A 23,405-nucleotide genomic window follows, 5' to 3' on the forward strand; every position below is an offset into this window, starting at 1 on the left:
GTAAGCGCCGCTTATTTACCTTCTCTCCGGCGTCCCGCGCTGTATGTGTGGGGTCCCGGTAATTGTCAAGGTGACCTGATGTCGTCATGAAGACATCCGGGTCACCAGACAGCAGGAAGTTGGTTAGACCGTGCTCAGTGCGCTGCAGCCTGCATAGCATAGAGATGCTGCTGCAGCATTTCTATGCTATGCAAGCAATCTGGGTGAAAAAATGAAAGTCCCATAGTTGGACAAAGTGTAAGAGTTTAAAAAAAAGTATCAGAAAGTGAAGAAAAAAAAATTGTAAAAAAATGAAAAAATGATCCCCAAAAAATAAAAATATATTGTGTACCCATGAATAAATATTATTCTGGAAAAAAACAAAACAATAAAAGTACACATATTTGGTATCGCCGCGTCCGGAACGACCTGACCTATAAAATTGTCCCACTAGTTAACCCCTTTAGTGAACACTGTAAAAAAATAAATAAAAAAATAGAATAAAACACAATCAAAAAGACGCATGTAAATAAAAATGGTACTGCTGAAAACGTCATCTTGTCCTGCAAAAAACAAGCCGCCATACAGCTCCATAAGCCAAAAAATAAAAAAGTTATAGCTCTCAGAATAAAGCGATGCAAAAAAAAATATTTTTTCTATAAAATAGCTTTTCGTGTGTAAAAGCGCCAAAATATAAAAAATGATATAAATGTGATACCGCTGTAAACGTACTGACCCGAAGAATAAAGCTGTTTTATCAATCTTAACACACGCAGAACGGCATACAAAAAAACAATTCCTGAATTGTTGGTTTTTGTTTATTCTTCCTCCCAAAAATCGGAATAGAAAGCGATCAAAAAATGTCACGTAGTACCAATAAAAACGTCAACTCGTCCCGCAAAAAAGAAGCCGTCACAAGACTCTGTCGGCCGAAATATGGAAAAATTATAGCTCTCAAAATATGGCGATGCAAAAACTAGTCTTTGCAAAAAAAAGCGTCTTAGTGTGTGACAGCTGTCAGTCATAAAAACCCGATATGAATCTGGCATCGCTGTAATCGCACCGACCCAAAGAATAAAGTCATCTAATCACTTATACCGCACGAGGAAAGGCGTAAAAAATAAACGCTAGGGTTGGGGTTGTGCTAGGGTTGGGGTTAGTGCTAGGGTTACGGTTGGGATTTTTTCAAAAGTAAAGAAAAAAGGGTTAGGGTTGGGGTTAGTGCTAGGGTTGTGCTACCGTTAGGGTTGTGCTACCGTTAGGATTGTGCTACCATTAGGGTTGTGCTACCGTTAGGGTTGTGCTACCGTTAGGGTTAGGGTTGTGCTACCGTTAGGGTTAGGGTTGTGCTACCGTTAGGGTTGTGCTACCGTTAGGGTTGTGCTACCGTTAGGGTTGTGCTACCGTTAGGGTTGTGCTACCGTTAGGGTTGTGTTAGGGTTGTGCTACCGTTAGGGTTAGGGTTGTGTTAAGGTTGTGCTACCGTTAGGGTTGTGTTAGGCAGGGATTCGAGCTTGTCACTCGAGCACCCACGATACATGGTGCATACCTGAGTACCTGCAAACTCAAATAGCGGGCACTTGCGCTCAAGACTAATGACAACTTATTCAATATGATGACCTAATGTTATCAATTTCTGTGTCGTACCTCTGGGTTCAAAATGTTCATAATGTAAAAATTTTATTTTTACGACTCAATGTTATAAACTTCTGTGAAGCACCTGGGGGTTCAAGGTGTTCCCCACACATCTAGATAAGTTCCCTGAGGAGTCTAGTTTCCAAAACGGTATCACTTATGGGGGGTTTCCACTGTTTAGGCACATCAGGGGCTCTCTAAACGCAACCTGGTGTCCACTAATTATTCAAGCAAATTTTACATTCTAAAAGTCAAATGACGCACCTTCCATTCTGAACCCTGCCGTGCGCCCAAACAGTGGTTTTCCCCCACATATGGGGAATTGGCGTGCTCAGGAGAAATTGCACAACAAATTTTGGGGTCCACTTTTTCCTGTTACTCTTGCAAATATAAAAAAATGGGGTATAAAGTAACAATTTTGTGAAAAAAAAATAAATATTAATTTTTTTCTCCCACATTCCAAAAATTCCTGTGAAGCACCTGAAGGGTTAATAAACTTCTTGAATGTGGTTTTGAGCACCTTGTGGGGTGCAGTTTTTAGAATGGTGTCACTTTTGGGTATTTTCTGTCATAAAGACCCCTCAAAGTCACTTCAAATGTGATGTGGTCCCTAAAAAATGGTTTTGTTGGAAAAATTAGAAATCGCTGGTCAACTTTTAACCCTTATAACTTCCTAACCCCAAAAAATTTTGGTTCCAAAATTGTGCTGATGTAAAGTAGACATGTGGGAAATGTTATTAACTATTTTGTGTGACATATCTCTCTGATTTAAGGGCATGGAAATTCAAAGTTTGAAAATTGCAAAATTTTGGCAAAATTTCTGATTTTTTTCACAAATAAGCGCAAGTGATGTCGAAGAAATTTTACCAGTATCATGAAGTACAATATGTCACGAAAAAACACTCTCAGAATCAGGGGGATCCGTTGAAGCGTTCCAGAGTAATTACTTCATAAAGTGACAGTGGTCAGAATTGTAAAAATTGGCCTGGTCATTAACGTGCAAACCACGGGGGTAAAGGGGTTAAGGCTCCCATACACATTAGACAAAAGATGTGTGTGTATTTTTATTTATATATATTGTCCACAAAAGGAATAATGGAAAGAAACATAAAGCAAATTAAAAAATAAAATCATAGAAATAAAACGAAAAAAAAAAAATTGTAATGAAAAAAGGAAGAAATAAAATAATAGAAATAAAGCAAAGAAAAATGAAATAAAACAGGAAAAAATAGAACAAATGAAAAAATTAAATAAAAATAAAACTAAGGAAAAATAAAGGGAAAAATAAAATAATAGAAATAAACCAAAGAAATAAATAAAATGGAAATAAAACAAAGGAAAATAATAAAACAAAGGAAATAAATATTGTCCCCTCTGTTAAAGTCTCCTATATACACAATAGATAAAAGTCTGTCAAACACACCGATTTTTGCGGGTCCATCTGTCGTTTATGGGGACCTCCCGAGGGACAATGTTGGGAGAGAACAGGAGTGGGCATTTCCAATTTTTATGTCAGATCCTATTGTATTCTGGGGAGATAAGTCACCGGCAGAAGAGTCTGGCAGCGGCCGTGTCCTCTCTCATTGAATATATAAACTGTTGTGATTGTGGGGGGAGTCTATTATCTCCTGATCAAATCTTCGTCCAGCAGTTATCGCTCTCGTGTGTATGGGCATCTTATGTCTGTCTCCACGGTCACTCAAAAACCCTAAAAAAGTTTTTCCTAAACTTTATCCCAAACCTATGAGTAGATGAAGCTCGTCCTGTTCTAGTCATGTAGTGCTGCTAAACCTGACCAGCAGGTGGAGCCAGCGCCGCTAACTATAATCGCTGCATAAACATTTGCTTTGGGTTAAAAAAAATATATATATAGAAAAACTGCACGATCCGGAGAGAAGTCTGCCTGCTGTGTGCGACCCGATGACGTGAAGGAGGATGAATCATCGCGTCCATCAGGACCCTTCTTGTGGTGTCCCCGGCTCCCCTCTGCCTTCCCAGCCTCTTGTTAGTAGCATTATTTGTCACTGCAGACGCCTTTAGATGAACGTTGCTTATTTGCGCTGCACCGATTATCCTGATGATACCGCTATATACCTGACGGCAGCGTCCGCTCGTCATCCCACCGCTCCGGACTGCAGAAGGTTCTATCCTGGTGTCACAGAGAACGTGGCGGTATTCCTTATTATACCCATATAAGACCGATGTATAACATCCCAGGGAAGCCCCGGACGGTGAATTATTTACCATGCAGTTGCCGTAGTCTGTGCCTGTTGATGTCTAAGGTCCCCGCACAGCAGGAAAGTCTCGGTGGGCGCAGATTTTGGCAGCCGTACAGAAGACGAGCCGTGTACAGCCGAGGCCCCGAGCGACATCGCTGACCTCCCTGCTGACCACACAGACGTGTTCCTCTCTCGCTCATGTATCTTACACTCCGCTTACAGCTGTTCTGCTGCCTTTTTATTGGCGCGTGCATTTATAGCCGCTACTGTGGGCCATACCTGCTACCTGATAGAATCCAGCATGATAAACTCTCGGTTTGGTAAAAACTGCACTTCCAGACACTTTCCATAAATTATTAGTTAAATTACAGCTAGAAAATTTAAAAAAAAAGAAAAAAAAAAACCTGCCTCCTCCATATCCCCTCCCGCTGTCCTATCCACCTCTCAAGAAAAGTACGGTAAGTTTTCTGCCATTTTCTGTAAGTTATCCTGGTCCAGTGTCCGGTCCTCAGTGGCAGCCGGTCTCCACTTCTGCGCTCTCCTTGGCCGGGCCTCCGGGGCTAGACCTCAGACATGATGCCTACGTAATGACGGCACATGAGACCTAGTGATTAGACCTCCGCAAAACATCGAGGGGTCTAGGAAGCATTGGAGGCACCCAGGATGCTGGGTGCAGAAGTGCAGACCGGCTGCCACAGAGTGGACGCCGGACCAGGGCAGCGTGAATCTAATTCTTTATTTCTATCCTTGATCTTTCTTTTCTTGACATCTGCCATCAAGGGAGTGTGAGGACACCCTGCACACAATAGAGCAGGATTGGGCAATCAATATTCCCTAGGGGGCACGAGAGACTGTGACTGTTGCGGAGACCCAACCAATAGGCTGAAAATGAATTCTGCTCAATATTAATAGTAACAACATAATTGTAATTATTAATTGTATCACTTAATATTGAGCAGAATTAAGTATGCTGACATATCCCTATATACCATATGAGTCACACACAGCCCCCTATATTACGTAAGAGTCCACACACAGCCTCCTATATTATGCAAGAGACCACACACAGCCCCTTATATACAGTATGAGCCCCACATAGCTGCCTATATACAGTGTGAGCACCCACATAGCTCCCTATATACAGTAGGAGCCCCCACATAGCCCCTATATACAGTATGAGCTCCCTATATACACTATGAGCTCTCGCATAGCCCCCTATGTACAGTATGAGCCCCACTTAGCTCCCTATATACAGTATGAGCCCCCACGTAGCCTCCATATTTACAGTGTGAGCCCCACATAGCCTCCATATTTAGTGTGAGCCCCCACATAGCCTCCTATATACAGTATGAGCCCCCACATAGCCTCACTATATACAGTGTGAGCCCTCATATAGCCTCACTATATACAGCGTGAGCCCTCCTATAGCCTCACTATATACAGCGTGAGCCCTCATATAGCCTCACTATATACAGCGTGAGCCCCCGTATAACCTCACTATATACAGCGTGAGCCCTCATATAGCCTCACTATATACAGCGTGAGCCCTCATATATCAAAAAGGAGGGGGGGGGAGGGGTGTGAATATATAATTTTTAAAATACAAATACTTTATTGGAAAAATATTAAAATAGATAATTGGTGAGTATTACTCATGCATCCACAGATGCATATAGGGTATCCATCATATTAATTGTATAGACGGTACCCACTAATAGGCCCGGTTGCATAGTGTGTTGGAATTCAAATTGGGAATGCTAAAACCCAGTCCCTTAATTAGTTGGGTTATGGCTATATATTATACATGGAATTCCCATTAGATGGATAGTAGAAATTATCCCGATTAGTGAATGTCAAAATTTGATTGTATCCCCTGTGGACCTAATCATGTCGGTCCCATGAATAGCAGAATGATCGCCACCGTATAACCCACAAGTGAAACACCTGTATTATTAACTTCAACCACTATCAATCCTTGTCCAGGTTAGTTAATTATATGGTTGTGAATATACAGATATAGGTGCTTAATAATTATGTACATAGGGTTTATTATATGACATGAGCCAATGCGGTAACGGGTTGGGCAGTGTGACTACACTACTGCATATACCATGTGTCAGCCTGCCAGACTGACACAGCTGATCACCGCCGGTGAGGGGCAATCGCCTGGCTGCTGGGCATTGAGCGGCAGTGATATGGTGTCGGGGTAAGGAGTGGTCCGTAGTATAGCGGACAACTCCATGCACCTCTGATCCCGCTGCCCTCACATGCGGTCGGCGTGCCCGACTCGCACAGCTGATCGCTATAGCTTGGGACACTCGCTACGGTGGCTCTGCTATTGAATTGGAAGCACCGCGTCTGGACAAGGATTGATAGTGGTTGAAGTTAATAATACAGGTGTTTCATACTGTGGCAATCATTCTGCTATTCATGGGACCGACATGATTAGGTCTGCTGTCCTATGGGACCCACAGGGGATACAATCAAATTTTGACATTCACTAATAGGGATAATTTCTACTATCCATCTAATGGGAATTCCATGTATAATATATAGCCATAACCCAACTAATTAAGGGACTGGGTTTTAGCATTCCCAATTTGAATTCCAACACACTATGCAACCGGGCCTATTAGTGGGTACCATCTATAAAATTAATATGATGGTTACCTTATATGCATCTGTGGATGCATGAGTAATACTCGACAATTATCTATTTTAATAATTTTCCAATAAAGTATTTTAAAAATTATATGTTCATACCCCCCCCCCCTTTTTTTATATGGTTTAATCGATGGTGTACATCTGTGGATATAGGTCTGATGAGATTTGACTTTGTTTTGAGCCCTCTTATAGCCTCACTATATACAGCGTGAGCCCTCGTATAACCTCACTATATACAGCGTGAGCCCTCGTATAACCTCACTATATACAGCGTGAGCCCCCGTATAGCCTCACTATATACAGCGTGAGCCCTCGTATAACCTCACTATATACAGCGTGAGCCCCCGTATAACCTCACTATATACAGCGTGAGCCCTCGTATAACCTCACTATATACAGCGTGAGCCCCCGTATAGCCTCACTATATACAGCGTGAGCCCCCGTATAGTCTCACTATATACAGCGTGAGCCCTCGTATAACCTCACTATATACAGCATGAGCCCTCGTATAACCTCACTATATACAGCGTGAGCCCTCGTATAACCTCACTATATACAGCGTGAGCCCTCGTATAGCCTCACTATATACAGCGTGAGCCCTCGTATAACCTCACTATATACAGCGTGAGCCCCCGTATAGCCTCACTATATACAGCGTGAGCCCTCGTATAGCCTCACTATATACAGCGTGAGCCCTCGTATAGCCTCACTATATACAGCGTGAGCCCTCGTATAGCCTCACTATATACAGCGTGAGCCCTCGTATAACCTCACTATATACAGCGTGAGCCCTCGTATAACCTCACTATATACAGCGTGAGCCCTCGTATATCCTCACTATATACAGCGTGAGCCCTCGTATAGCCTCACTATATACAGCGTGAGCCCTCGTATAACCTCACTATATACAGCGTGAGCCCTCGTATATCCTCACTATATACAGCGTGAGCCCTCGTATAGCCTCACTATATACAGCGTGAGCCCTCGTATAGCCTCACTATATACAGCGTGAGCCCTCGTATAGCCTCACTATATACAGCGTGAGCCCCCGTATAGCCTCACTATATACAGCGTGAGCCCCCGTATAGCCTCACTATATACAGCGTGAGCCCTCGTATAGTCTCACTATATACAGCGTGAGCCCTCGTATAGTCTCACTATATACAGCGTGAGCCCTCGTATAACCTCACTATATACAGCGTGAGCCCTCGTATAGCCTCACTATATACAGCGTGAGCCCTCGTATAACCTCACTATATACAGCGTGAGCCCTCGTATAGCCTCACTATATACAGCGTGAGCCCTCGTATAACCTCACTATATACAGCGTGAGCCCTCGTATAGTCTCACTATATACAGCGTGAGCCCCCGTATAGCCTCACTATATACAGCGTGAGCCCCCGTATAGCCTCACTATATACAGCGTGAGCCCTCGTATAGCCTCACTATATACAGCGTGAGCCCTCGTATAACCTCACTATATACAGCGTGAGCCCCTGTATAGCCTCACTATATACAGCGTGAGCCCTCGTATAGCCTCACTATATACAGCGTGAGCCCTCGTATAACCTCACTATATACAGCGTGAGCCCTCTTATAGCCTCACTATATACAGCGTGAGCCCTCGTATATCCTCACTATATACAGCGTGAGCCCTCGTATAACCTCACTATATACAGCGTGAGCCCTCGTATAACCTCACTATATACAGCGTGAGCCCTCGTATAACCTCACTATATACAGCGTGAGCCCCCGTATAGCCTCACTATATATACAGCGTGAGCCCTCGTATAACCTCACTATATACAGCGTGAGCCCTCGTATAGCCTCACTATATACAGTCATATGAAAAAGTTTATGCACCCCTATTAATCTTAAGCTTAATGTGCTATAAAAATTGGTGTTTTTGCAACAGCTATTTCAGTTTGATATATGTAATAACTGTTGGACACAGTAATGTTTCTGCTTTGAAATGAGGTTTATTGTACTAACAGAAAATGTGCAATCTGCATTCAAACAAAATTTGACAGGTGCATAAGTATGGGCACCTCACCAGAAAAGTGACATTAATAGTTAGTAGATCCTCCTTTTGCAAAAATAACAGCCTCTAGTCGCTTCCTGTAGCTTTTAATGAGTTCCTGGATCCTGGATGAAGGTATTTTTGACCATTCCTCTTTACAAAACAATTCCAGTTCAGTTAAGTTTGATGGTCGCCGAGCATGGACAGCCCTCTTCAAATGATCCCACAGATGTTCAATGATATTCAGGTCTGGGGACTGGGATGGCCATTCCAGAACATTGTAGTTGTTCCTCTGCATGAATGCCTGAGTAGATTTGGGGCGGTGTTTTGGATCATTGTCTTGCTGAAAGATCCGTCCACTTTGTAACTTCATATTTATCACTGATTCTTGAACACTCTTGTCAAGAATCTGCTGATACTGAGTGGAATCCATGCGTCCCTCAACTTTAACAAGATTCCCGGTGCCAGCATTGACCACACAGCCCCAAAGCATGATGGAACCTCCACCAAATTTTACTGTGGGTAGCAAGTGTTTTTCTTGGAATGCTGTGTTTTTTTGCCACCATGCATAACGCCTTTTTGTATGACCAAACAACTCAATCTTGATTTCATCAGTCCACAGGACCTTCTTCCAAAAAGAAATTGGCTTCTCCAAATGTGCTTTTGCATACCTCAGCCAACTCTGTTTGTGGCGTGCTTGCAGAAACGGCTTCTTTCGCATCACTCTCCCATACAGCTTCTCCTTGTGCAAAGTGTCTTGTATAGTTGACCGATGCACAGTGACACCATCTGCAGCAAGTTGATGCTGCAGCTCTCTGGAGGTGGTCTGAGGATTGTCCTTGACTGATCTCACCATTCTTCTTCTCTGCCTTTCTGATGTTTTGCTTGGCCTGCCACTTCTGGCCTTAACAAGAACTGTCCCTGTGTTCTTCCATTTCCTTACTATGTTCCTCACAGTGGAAACTGACAGGTTAAATCTCTGAGACAGCTTTTTGTATGCTTCCCCTGAACAACTATGTTGAATAATCTTTGTTTTCAGATCATTTGACAGTTGTTTTGAGGAGCACATGATGCCACTCTTCAGAGGAGATTCAAACAGGAGAACAACTTGCAAGTGGCCACTTTAAGTAGCTTTTCTCATGATTGCATACACCTGGCTATGAAGTTCAAAGCTCCATGAGGTTACAAAACCAAAAAAAGTGCTTTAGTAAGTCAGTAAAAAGTAGGTAGGAGTATTTAAAACAAGAAAATAATAAGGGTGCCCATACTTATGCACCTTTCAAATTTTGTTTGAATGCAGATTGCACATTTACTGTTAGTACAATAAACCTCATTTCAAGGCAGAAACATTACTGTGTCCAACAGTTATTACATATATCAAACTGAAATAGCTGTTGCAAAAACACCAATTTTTATAAAACATTAAGCTTAAGATTAATAGGGGTGCCCAAACTTTTTCATATGACTGTACAGCGTGAGCCCTCTTATAGCCTCACTATATACAGCGTGAGCCCTCGTATAGCCTCACTATATACAGCGTGAGCCCTCGTATAACCTCACTATATACAGCGTGAGCCCCTGTATTGCCTCACTATATACAGCGTGAGCCCCTGTATAGCCTCACTATATACAGCGTGAGCCCCTGTATAGCCTCACTATATACAGCGTGAGCCCTCGTATAGTCTCATTATATACAGCGTGAGCCCTCGTATAGCCTCACTATATACAGTGTGAGCCCCCGTATAGCCTCACTATATACAGCGTGAGCCCTCGTATAGCCTCACTATATACAGCGTGAGCCCTCGTATAACCTCACTATATACAGCGTGAGCCCCTGAATAGCCTCACTATATACAGCGTGAGCCCCCGTATAGCCTCACTATATACAGCGTGAGCCCTCGTATAACCTCACTATATACAGCGTGAGCCCTCGTATAACCTCACTATATACAGCGTGAGCCCTCGTATAACCTCACTATATACAGCGTGAGCCCCTGAATAGCCTCACTATATCCAGCGTGAGCCCCCGTATAGCCTCACTATATACAGCGTGAGCCCTCGTATAGTCTCACTATATACAGCGTGAGCCCTCGTATAACCTCACTATATACAGCGTGAGCCCTCTTATAGCCTCACTATATACAGCGTGAGCCCCCGTATAGCCTCACTATATACAGCGTGAGCCCTCGTATAGCCTCACTATATACAGCGTGAGCCCTCGTATATCCTCACTATATATAGCGTGAGCCCCCGTATAGCCTCACTATATACAGCGTGAGCCCTCGTATATCCTCACTATATACAGCGTGAGCCCCCGTATAGCCTCACTATATACAGCGTGAGCCCTCGTATAGCCTCACTATATACAGCGTGAGCCCTCCTATAGCCTCACTATATACAGCGTGAGCTCTCTTATAGCCTCACTATATACAGCGTGAGCCCCCGTATAGCCTCACTATATACAGCGTGAGCCCTCGTATAGCCTCACTATATACAGCGTGAGCCTCCGTATAACCTCACTATATACAGCGTGAGCCCTCTTATAGCCTCACTATATACAGCGTGAGCCCTCGTATAGCCTCACTATATACAGCGTGAGCCCTCGTATAGTCTCACTATATACAGCGTGAGCCCCCGTATAGCCTCACTATATACAGGGTGAGCCCTCGTATAGCCTCACTATATACAGCGTGAGCCCCCGTATAACCTCACTATATACAGCGTGAGCCCTCTTATAGCCTCACTATGTACAGCGTGAGCCCTCGTATATCCTCACTATATACAGCGTGAGCCCTCTTATAGCCTCACTATATACAGCGTGAGCCCCCGTATAGCCTCACTATATACAGGGTGAGCCCTCGTATAGCCTCACTATATACAGCGTGAGCCCCCGTATAACCTCACTATATACAGCGTGAGCCCTCTTATAGCCTCACTATGTACAGCGTGAGCCCTCGTATATCCTCACTATATACAGCGTGAGCCCTCGTATAGCCTCACTATATACAGCGTGAGCCCTCGTATAGCCTCACTATATACAGCGTGAGCCCTCGTATATCCTCACTATATACAGCGTGAGCCCTCGTATAACCTCACTATATACAGCGTGAGCCCTTGTATATCCTCACTATATACAGCGTGAGCCCTCGTATAGCCTCACTATATACAGCGTGAGCCCTCGTATAGCCTCACTATATACAGCGTGAGCCCCCGTATAACCTCACTATATACAGCGTGAGCCCCTGTATAGCCTCACTATATACAGCGTGAGCCCCTGTATAGCCTCACTATATACAGCGTGAGCCCTCGTATAACCTCACTATATACAGTGTGAGCCCTCATATAGCCTCACTATATACAGCGTGAGCCCTCGTATAGCCTCACTATATACAGCGTGAGCCCTCGTATAGCCTCACTATATACAGCGTGAGCCCTCGTATATCCTCACTATATACAGCGTGAGCCCTCGTATAGCCTCACTATATACAGCGTGAGCCCTCGTATAGCCTCACTATATACAGCGTGAGCCCTCGTATAGCCTCACTATATACAGCGTGAGCCCTCGTATAGCCTCACTATATACAGCGTGAGCCCCCGTATAACCTCACTATATACAGCGTGAGCCCTCGTATAACCTCACTATATACAGCGTGAGCCCTCGTATATCCTCACTATATACAGCGTGAGCCCTCGTATAGCCTCACTATATACAGCGTGAGCCCTCGTATAGCTCACTATATACAGCGTGAGCCCTCGTATATCCTCACTATATACAGCGTGAGCCCTCGTATATCCTCACTATATACAGCGTGAGTCCCCGTATAGCCTCACTATATACAGCGTGAGCCCTCGTATAGCCTCACTATATACAGCGTGAGCCCCCGTATAACCTCACTATATACAGCGTGAGCCCTCTTATTGCCTCACTATATACAGCGTGAGCCCTCGTATAGCCTCACTATATACAGCGTGAGCCCTCGTATAGCCTCACTATATACAGCGTGAGCCCTCTTATAGCCTCACTATATACAGCGTGAGCCCCCGTATAGCCTCACTATATACAGCGTGAGCCCTCGTATAGCCTCACTATATACAGCGTGAGCCCCCGTATAACCTCACTATATACAGCGTGAGCCCTCGTATAGCCTCACTATATACAGCGTGAGCCCCCGTATAACCTCACTATATACAGCGTGAGCCCCCGTATAACCTCACTATATACAGCGTGAGCCCTCTTATAGCCTCACTATGTACAGCGTGAGCCCCCGTATAGCCTCACTATATACAGCGTGAGCCCCCGTATATCCTCACTATATACAGCGTGAGCCCTCTTATAGCCTCACTATATACAGCGTGAGCCCTCGTATAACCTCACTATATACAGCGTGAGCCCTCGTATATCCTCACTATATACAGCGTGAGCCCTCGTATAGCCTCACTATATACAGCGTGAGCCCTCGTATAGCCTCACTATATACAGCGTGAGCCCTCGTATAGCCTCACTATATACAGCGTGAGCCCTCGTATATCCTCACTATATACAGCGTGAGCCCCCGTATAGCCTCACTATATACAGCGTGAGCCCCCGTATAGCCTCACTATATACAGCATGAGCCCCCGTATAACCTCACTATATACAGCGTGAGCCCCCGTATAACCTCACTATATACAGCGTGAGTCCTCTTATAGCCTCACTATACACAGCGTGAGTCCTCTTATAGCCTCTTATATACATACAAATATCCCATACACAAATAAAAAAACACCACATACTCCCCTCTCTCCCATTCCCCCGGCGTTCTGCTCCTGTCTCCTGTGCACTAAGCCTCAGCAGTGGCACGATGAAGTGACGTCATGCCTTCTGCCGTCTCACGCTGATTGGTGGAAGATGGAGCCGGCGGCCCCCTCCTCCTCCAATGTATTCACCAAGGTCGGCATCTTGAGGATGCAGATAGCCTTGACAGCAGGCAGTGGATGGATGGCGAGCAGGTGAGGGCACGGTGCAGCCCGTGGACCACTGTTTCAGCCCTTTGGCTGCCTCGGTCCATGGGCCGGGCTGGATGTGGCCCTTGAGCTGCAGTTTGTCCAGGTTTGTATTAGATAGGTTTGGAACTTAGACAACTTGCATTAGACGTATGGGCACCTTTTAGGCCTCATGCACATAGCCGTATTATGACCTTCTTTTGTAGAGAGCTGTAATAAAGCACCTAAATAAGCGCATTGGGGCATTTACAGAACCCTTCAAATAGCCTACTAAGAAATACCAACCTAAAGGAGGGAGGCCCAATTTTCAAAGAAAATATGTCAGCAGTTTTTGCTATGTAATCTGAGAGCAGCATGATGTAGGGAAAAAGACCCTGATTCCAGCGATGTGTCACTTACTAGCCTGTGTTTTGCTGTTTCAATACAATCAGTGTTTTATCAGCAAGAGATTATCACTGCAGGACTAGGTGTTGCATGTCTTCTAGTCCAGCCTCGCCCCCCGCGCTGATGAGCAACTTCCTGTCAACATACAGTGTACACATGAAGCAGTCAATCAGTGGTGTGCGCGTGGTTATACACAGCTCCACATTCAGAGCTCTGCTAGATCTGTAGCAGAGAAAACTGTGTTTCTATCACAACTGCTGTATCCAGTAAACTAAGTGATACATCGCTGGAATCAGGGTCTCTGCCCCTACATCATGCTACTGTCAGGTTACATAGCACAAACCTGCTGACAGATTCCCTTTAAGGTTTGGCTCTTCACCGTAATAGTTTTGTTGAGATAAGTGTTACTCTGGAGGACCCACAATGTCTTTGCATTTTTTATATAGAGTATGTTCACATTTGTCATGGAAACCTGTACAATTGAGGAGGCTCTTAGGATCCAATCTCTCCCCCCTCACCCACAAATCTGCAGGGCATTTCAGCACTTACCAAATTTTAAAATAAGTTGAAGTGTAGGCGCACATTTATAATGGAAGTAGAAGTGACAAAATTCTAATAGAAGTACAACACAGAGAAAGGAGAGGGAATATAGAGAATGTATTACAGGTAAAGCCCACTGAGCTCAAAGCTTGCTGCTCCACAAGCAGGTCATTCAAAGAAGGCAAGTCTTAAAGGAGGCAATATAAAAATCAACCAAAGAAATTTGTCTAATTTCTTTGTGTTGCTTCTTTTAAGTCTTGCGGCCTTTTGAATGACCTTCTTGTTGAGCTGCAAGCTCTGGGCTTAGTGGGCTATACCTGTAATACATTCTCTGTATCCCTTTCCTCAGTGTTGCATGTTGAGCACCCCTTCTAATATATACCATATGTAACTACACTTTTAACGTGTCGTAGGAGCTGAAATCCAGTACAATCCCTCAACCTCCTATACACGGACGCACGGCAATGTCAGCACAAGGCAGACGGAGTTGCATAATATGAAAGATATGGGATTGTCGCTGGTACTGCCTGAAATATCTGCAGCCCTCAGGATTATTTTTTTGTTAATCAAGTGTTTCTTAGTTTGGTTTAACTAAGAGTGTTGGGATTTTTTTTAGTTTTTTTTTAATTATGTATTTTTTACCAAGTTTCATAATTTATTTATTTTTTTACCCTTATCGTAGTTAAAAAAAAATAAAAAAATTCAGTTTCTTAAACTTTCCCGGTGTCATTTCCTGCTTCCCATAGTAGAAATCTGACAGCCAGAGAATTGATGACACAATTCCATTCTGCATCCCAGAAGCGGATCGTTTCCTGCGATGGTTAAAGCTTCCCGTCCTTATTCTTTCCAACTTACTGGCTTACAAAGCCTGGCACGCCGCACGGCTCCGCATTTTACATTTGAAAGATGAAGGCACGCCCCTTGTTTTCGTTTTTTCATCTCCTCCTTTTACCCCTCCTCCTCCCTTTTTTTTTTTTTTTTTCCCCTCTCTCTCTTCCTTTATCTGCCAGGACCTGCGACTGATTTTTGCACTTTACAATACTGGCAAATGTTACATAAGCAAAGAGAGAAGGAAAAAAAAAAAATCCAAAGGCATGGGAGTCCACCGGGCAGGAGTGTGTGGGCAGACCCCCAAAGCGTGACAGCAAGGTCTGACTTGTCAGGAGGCGAGTGGGCAGCGGAGCACTGACAAAATATGTGAATGGGAGCCGCTGGGAAGCTGTTATCACTCACGCACTGGGCTGTGGGGAGGGTGGAAACGTGTTGTTGTTTTTTTGTTTTTTTTTTTTTCCTTCTGCACTGTCGCTTTTAAACTCAAGCCTGGAATTGGCTGCGAGCCCAGCACTGCATGGAGTTTGCAGAAGGTGGGTACGGCTCTGCGTGAACACAACACGGAACTGCGGGCGACAACGTATAGCTACATGCCTCCCGTCATCTCTGTCTCTTCTTCCGCCGTGTCACATTCCATCTTTAGAATTCTCGTATCTCATTTCCTCATTGTTCTGTGTTTCTCCTTCCTCCTCCTTTTTTTTTTTTTTTTTATCCTCCTCCTTTTTATTTATTTTATTTTTTCCCCTCCGACATGCACAGTGTTAAAGTCATCTGCCCAGAGCGGAGTTGATCAAAGTGGATAATCTGGCAAACGAGGGATTAACCGCTCGCGAGCGGGGCCACATAAGCTATTCTGAAATGTCATTTGAGTGGCTTGGCCAAAGTTCAAAAGCAGATGCAGACTTGCGTTTGTTATTAACTGCGGCGATGCTGACACTTGCGGGAACTGCCCCGTTCTTAAGAAGCCGACTGTTTACCAAAGCGAGCCTCGTGGTCACTTCTTATGACCAGGCCTCAGCCGCTGTATACTAGAAATGTGCTATTTCCTGTAACCCTAAGCGTGAAAATATTTGTGTCTGCAGCTTCTCAGAACTAAAAAAAATGTCCCTTTCGGAAAAATTCTTATTTTATCGATCGCCTAAAATGGTTGATAACATAGAATAATAGCTTGCATTCAGCACTTGACATTAAGTCCACAGATTCCACAATATATCATGATCAGACACTTGGTTTTATGTGATAGGACTCGGGTCTCATTTAAAGGTCCATTGTTTTTTTTTATACTTGTTTTTTGCTTTTTTTCCCCGTACGTATCCAGTGAGCCGGATCAGATTTTCATTAGTGTATTTTTTTTTTTTTTCTTGTATGCAAAAAAAAAAAAAAAATATGAAAAGTTTGTCATGCCCATTACAATGTTAGGCCTCATTCACACATAGGATTTTCATCCTTTTTACGGATTGCACTCACGGGCCCCGTTCACATGTCCTTGATTTTTCGCGGTCCAAGAAAATCTCAGGGTTGGCACACGTGTTCTTTAGTCGGCTCTAATCTGATGCATCGGGGTTTTTTAGTTCAGTCGTAGAATTTATTTATTTTTTTTATTATTTTGTCACGTTTCTTAAGCAGACTGATAGTTTTTTGTAAGTAAAATTCACATCTGTTTTGGGATTTAAACTTTTAACAAATCCCCAGTTGAATATGAAAATTATAAAGTGCGTTCTGCTTAAAAAAGAAACGGACTAGCATTCATCATGGTCCGTTTTCAATAGACTTTAATATTGGGGGGAAGAAGCGGAAGTGTTAACAAGTTGTGAAATGTAATATTTTATTTCCATTTTTCTACTCAAATGGATCAGAAGGAAATGAAATGTGAGCACAGCCCTTAAGTCTATATTCACACATTGCGGAAAATTGCTTAGAAATTCACGACAAATCAACGAAAAATGCAATGAAAATCCAGAGATTTGAAATCTGCACCCCGTCTTCAGTTTCTTTTTTCCTGCTTTGTATGACTGCGATTTACTTTTATTGTACCGTAATTTGCTGCGGAATCAGCGACAAATCTGCGACGTGTGAACTTGGCCTGTTTTTTTTCTTTTCTTCTTTTTTTTGGCTATAGGTCTGATATTTTACATCTGTGTTGGACCTAGTGATACAGTAATGATTATAGGGGTGATATTTTATTCGGCCCAGTTGATACAATAATGATTATGGGGGGTGATATTTCATTCAGACATAGTGATACAATAATGATTATGGGGGGATGATACTTCATTCGGACCCAGTGTTACACTAATGATTATGGGGGGATGATACTTCATTCGGGCCCAGTGTTACACTAATGATTATGGGGGGATGATACTTCATTCGGACCCAGTGTTACACTAATGATTATGGGGGGATGATACTTCATTCGGACCCAGTGTTACACTAATGATTATGGGAGGATGATACTTCATTCGGACCCAGTGTTACACTAATGATTATGGGGGGATGATACTTCATTCGGACCTATTGATACAATAATTATTATAGGGGGGATGATATTACATTCGGACCCAGTGTTACACTAATGATTATGGGGGGATGATACTTCATTCGGACCCAGTGTTACACTAATGATTATGGGGGGATGATACTTCATTCGGACCCAGTGTTACACTAATGATTATGGGAGGATGATACTTCATTCGGACCCAGTGTTACACTAATGATTATGGGGGGGTGATATTACATTCGGACCCAGTGTTACACTAATGATTATGGGGGGATGATACTTCTTTCGGACCTATTGATGCAATAATTATTATGGGGGGGATGATATTACATTCGGACTCAGTGTTACAATAATGAATATGGGGTGTGATATTTCATTCAACCCTAGTGATAAAATAATGATTATGGGGGAATGATATTTTATTCAGACCTAGTGATACAATAATGATTATGGAGGGATGATACTTCATTCGGACCCAGTGTTACAATAATGATTATGGGGTGTGATATTTCATTCAACCCAAGTGATACAATAATGATTATGGGGGGATACTTCATTTCGACCCATTGTTTCAATAATGATTATGGGGGGATGATACTTCATTCAGACCTAGTGATACAATAATGATTGAGGGATGATACTTCAATCGGACCCAGTGTTACAATAATGATTATGAGGGATGATACTTCAATCGGACCCAGTGTTACAATAATGATTATGGGGGGATGATATTACATTCGGACCCAGTGTTACAATAATGATTATGGGGGGGATGATACTTCATTCGGACCTATTAATACAATAATGATTATGGGAGGATGATAGTTCATTTGGACCTATTGATACACTAATGATTATGGGGGATGATACTTCATTTGGATCTAGTGATACAGTAATGATTATGGGGGGATGATATTACATTTGGAGCTAGTGAGACAATAATGATTATGGGGGGATATTTCATTTGTAAATATGAGTATTTTTTTCTCATTATCACCGGCTTATCTCTATTTTGTAGATGTGGAGCTTACTCTATGTAACATATACATAGATTTTGCCATGTCTGAGCCCAGCGCCAGTAACCAGATCTTCACAGGGAAGTAAGGATGTAAATGAATGCATTATGCAAATCCGCGTCTGGCTATCTACACGGAGCAGGTTTTCCTTGTGACCGCACTTTCTATTTTTATTAAATGTCTGACGCTCTCGATCATATAAGATTCATGGAGCCCGATAAACCCTAAATTCCTTGACTGATCGGCCTGGTTCACGTGTAGAGATTTACGCTGCCGGTTTCTTTGGTGCTGGGATTATTCCACAATTGGCATCTATCACTTATCTGCAGAATTAGTGCCAAATGTCTAATCGCCGAGAGACAACCCAATCCTAATTTTTTTTTGCAAAAAATTTGCCAGCTACTTATAAAGTCATCCTATAAGGAATGGGTCACCGAAACGTTGCACATAGGAGTGGTGGCATTGCAGATTTTTTGGCATTAACCATCATTTTTCAATGTGTGCAACTTTAGTTAGATGAGTGATTTTTTTTCTTTTTATTTCTTCTTCATGTAAACATTCCTGATTCCATCTGCATAACCACTTAAATGGTTTGTCCCCTTTCACAAAATCGCAATTTATTATATCTAAAATAAAAAATGCTTTACTCACCATACCCTGGTCCACCACTGAGTCTCCACTGCTGCTCCTGGTATCTGATATCCTGCCAAGAGCCACTCAGTTCACTGATTGGCTGCAGCGTTGTGGACGTGACAGCCAATATCAGACACCGGGAGCAGTTGCCGAGACTTGGCACTGAAACTGGGGAGGGGGTGAGTAAAGTACAAATTGTTTGAAAAAAAAAAAAACACAAGCTGTGCTTTACTCACCCTCTCGGGGTCCAGTGCTGAGTTGACTCTTACTTATGGTAGACTCGATATCTGTGGCCACCAGTCGTTATTTGTGCCCGGTGACTACGTACTGAGCAGAATTTGTCAGTCGATCGCTGGGACTGAGTGATTGTGCAAATCCCTCGTCTCATACCGCGGCTGCAGGTCGCCGGAAAAGTCCCTACAGTAGGGACTATTTCTCTATTCCACGCTTTCTCTACATCTCGGCTCTATCTCTTTACCATCTTAAAAAGCAAAACCTGCGCTTTAAATAGCCGGAGAGGGATTCTTGTCATTGCTATTAAAAGGCAGCTTGTAATGAAGCGCCGGAGTCATGCCGCAGCGCGCAGCTTGTACCGCAGACGGCTCATGCCCAGGGAGATCTGCGACTATGATGAATTGGGCTCTTGCTTTTGTTCCAATCAAAGGTGTAATTGTTTTATAGGAGCAAAGATACAACCTCCTGGGGGGGGGGGGAGAGAGATCTGTGGCTTTGTAACTGCAGCAGAGCACCGGATAAGCATTTTGGAATGGCAAATGTGCGACTATGCAAAACTGCACAAAAATGGATGCAAAACATTGTATCCGTGCAGATTGTACTCTGTTCACATTGTCATATGCTGTTCCATGTTTGGTTTATTTTTTTTATTTTCCTTTCTTTATTCCAGAAAGAAGACATGGGTCCTCCAGCAAAGCCCCTCTAACACCTCCATCATCCTCCCTGTACTCCTTCCACTCCTCCCTGCCTTCGACAAAAAGCCGAGCGGGCGGCGGCGGCAGCACCCGTACGTCCAGCAGTGCAAGCGGTAGTGCCTCCTCCAACTCCAAGCTGATCAAATCTCCCAAAGAAAACAAAGAAAAGCTACAGATAGGCGGAAGCAACAGGTGGATGCATTCTGTGCAAAGCAAGACATCACTAGACAAAATGTAAGTGGCAAAAAATAGCAGTACAGATCAGAATGGACCTTTTAATAAAGGTGGGGTATGGGTAGGTAATGTCTGATCGCTTGGGGGGGGTCCCACCACTGATTTCAAGAACTGGGGTCCCTATTCCCTTTAATGGAGGGGCATGGTCGCACCTGAGAAAGATAGCCAGGAGTGGCACTCTGCTGTCTCCATCATTACCATAGGCATTGGTTTCTCTAAGGAAACCCCATTAATGAGCCTAATACAAAGCCTGGTACTGCAGAGCAGCAATAATCCGGGTCAGGACCACCAAACGTGCAAGGAGAAGCCGTCGGTGTAAAATTCTGGAAATTCTTTTTGGGATTGTCCAGTTTAGAAAAATCCGATTTTTCCCATTTTCCTATTGTGAGTTAAAAAAAAAAAATGGGGGTGAGGCCCATCCGGCCAAAAGATGAGAATCCTCAACAACGTGGAGAAGATCGTCTCTCCCTCTGGAGGACTCATCCTGTCACAGACAAACGATTGATTTGAATGAACACTGTGTAATACTTAATTTCCCCTGCGGTGGTGCTGCAGGGAAATTGAACACTTGCTGTTAGGTTTCCCAACAGGTCACAGCTGATCGCCAAGGGACAATTAGTGATCTGCTTTTTGGCAGGGGGTAAGGCCTCATTCACACCTCAGTTTTTTTTTTTTAATAGGCTACGGTCTCACTATCAGTATTTGGTCAGTATTTTGCATCAGTATTTGTAAGCCAAAACCAGGAGTGGGTGATAAATACAGAAGTGGTGACGTGTTTCTATTATACTTTTCCTCTGATTGTTCCACTCCTGGTTTTGGCTTACAAATACTGATGTAAAATACTGATAGTGAGACCATAGCCATACGAGAAAAATGTCAGAGTGCCGTCAGAGTGCCGTCAGAGTGCCGTCAGAGTGCCGTCAGAGTGCCGTCAGAGTGCCGTCAGAGTGCCGTCAGAGTGCCGTCAGAGGGCCGTCAGAGTGCCGTCAGAGGGCCGTCAGAGGGCCGTCAGAGGGCCGTCAGAGGGCCGTCAGAGGGCCGTCAGAGGGCCGTCAGAGGGCCGTCAGATTTTCACTGATGAGAAAAAAATGTTTTTACAACTTTCCTGTATATCAGTCAGTGAAAAACACAGATGGCATCCGAGTGCTGCTTGTTTTGTCTTTTTCTTCCACCGACCCAAAGCCTTTCATTACAAAGTTTGATCCGACACTTGGATCAATATCAGACATGTCTGATTTTTTTGTGTACAAAGTGAAAATCCAGCCCCATAGACTGTCATAGATACAGGTGCTGTACGTGAAAAACTGACATGTGAATGAGGCCTAACAAGTAGAGATTGTCCAAAGCGGAGACCCCTTTACCGTGTATTGTCCTTGGCACATTAATGCCGTGCCTGCATTAGTTTGGTGTGCAGCGTTTTGTATGTATATTGATAAGAGTGTCCGCATCTTCCACACCCCAGAATGACGCCCTCTGTTAAGGTGGAGAAGATGCATACAATCCCAAAGACGGACGGCGCCTTCTCCAAATCCGCTGCTGGCTCTGCCTGCTCCTCTTCTGTCAGCTCCTCAGTAAAGACTGGCCTTAATTGGCAATCAATACCAAAGCCACCTTTGCCTTCCCCTGGACAGATACCAAATGGTAAAGGAATTCTCTCGACTCCTCCGAATGTGGAAAAGAAGCAAGAGGACACGAACTGTAGGAAACACTTACACAAGAGATTGTCAGGTATATATATATATATATATTAACACATGGCGGCTGAGAGAGGTGTGCTTTTGTTTTTTTGTTTTTTTTTAAGTATTATGAAACTTTATATTCTTCTTTTCTTTTTTTGTTTGCTCCCCATAAACATGATGTCGATCCTCTGTTATTCCTCCTGGAAAATGTGTTTGACAAGTGGATGTTGTCAGCAATGATTAGATGGTACATGAAAATAAAAAAAAAAGTCAATAATTTGCGTAAATTTAGTTTTACCAATGATGAAAATACTCATCACACGGGTGCTGTCGAAAGCCGCACCACGTTTTAATTCCTAGTAAATTGGCAGGTAGGGTTGAGAAAAAAAAAAAAGTCTGATCCTGCAGTGTTAACCCCTTCAGCCGCGATCGCAGAAGTGTACGATGGACGGAGTCTCTTCTTAGTGGACGTAGAAGTGTTTTTTTTTTTTGTGTGTGATGAAAGTTAATATAAAGTATAATGGATTTGTGCACATCCTTGTTTTTTTTTTTTTTGTTTTTTTTTTGTGCCCATATAATTAAATTAATATAAATAATATGCAAATGTTTGCATACCCCCGAATGGTAACTAGAAAGTACACGCAAACAACAAAGCTTCGTTCAATAAAAAAATATATATGATCCGGGAGACTAAGATGAAGACTTTGTCTTGTCCCTGAGCCCAAAATTGGCCTGAGCCAAAAAGGCTTCAACTGGTTTTCTGACATTTTTGCTTTACGTTGTTTTAGGTCTTCTTACATTGGGTTTATACTACATATGTGATATTCTTATTGACCCTGTGTCTTTTCCTGCACAGATCGAGAGTTTGACCCTGATATACACTGTGGAGTTGTTGATGTTGAGACAAAGAAGCCGTGCACTAGATCTCTGACATGCAAGGTGAGTCCCCCCAACATCGGCCATCGTTCACACGGCTGTACTTTCTCTTACCGTGAGTCTTATACTTTATATTTTATATATTTTTTTTTTTTCATCTTTTACATTTTAAAAATTACGAAAAGGAAAATGAGCTTATCCAAAATTTGGGAACCCTGTATGGTTAGTCCCTTTTGCAAGTACCACACCTTGTAAACGCTCTTTGTAGCAAGACAAGACTCTTTCA

General features: G+C 43.2%; 1 protein-coding gene across 7 annotated transcripts in view; it reads left to right on the forward strand.

Moving 5' to 3' along the window:
* The window catches only part of ATXN7 (ataxin 7), a 171,119-nt gene that overhangs the window by 60,386 nt on the left and 87,328 nt on the right, over positions 1 to 23,405 (forward strand). For 6 of the 7 annotated variants that reach the window (XM_073644684.1, XM_073644678.1, XM_073644682.1 and 3 more), the window contains exons 5-7: positions 20,306 to 20,564; positions 22,027 to 22,292; positions 23,100 to 23,182. In XM_073644684.1, coding sequence (XP_073500785.1) covers positions 20,306 to 20,564; positions 22,027 to 22,292; positions 23,100 to 23,182 — 608 coding nt within the window. Of the gene's footprint in view, positions 1 to 15,391; positions 15,789 to 20,305; positions 20,565 to 22,026; positions 22,293 to 23,099; positions 23,183 to 23,405 lie in introns of those variants that run through there. The other variant, XM_073644683.1, reaches the window with a different exon arrangement.

The sequence above is a fragment of the Phyllobates terribilis genome, unplaced genomic scaffold (assembly GCF_046119375.1).
Source record: "Phyllobates terribilis strain yellow unplaced genomic scaffold, ASM4611937v1 Scaffold_8__6_contigs__length_399053987, whole genome shotgun sequence".
Taxonomy (NCBI): Eukaryota; Metazoa; Chordata; class Amphibia; order Anura; family Dendrobatidae; genus Phyllobates; species Phyllobates terribilis.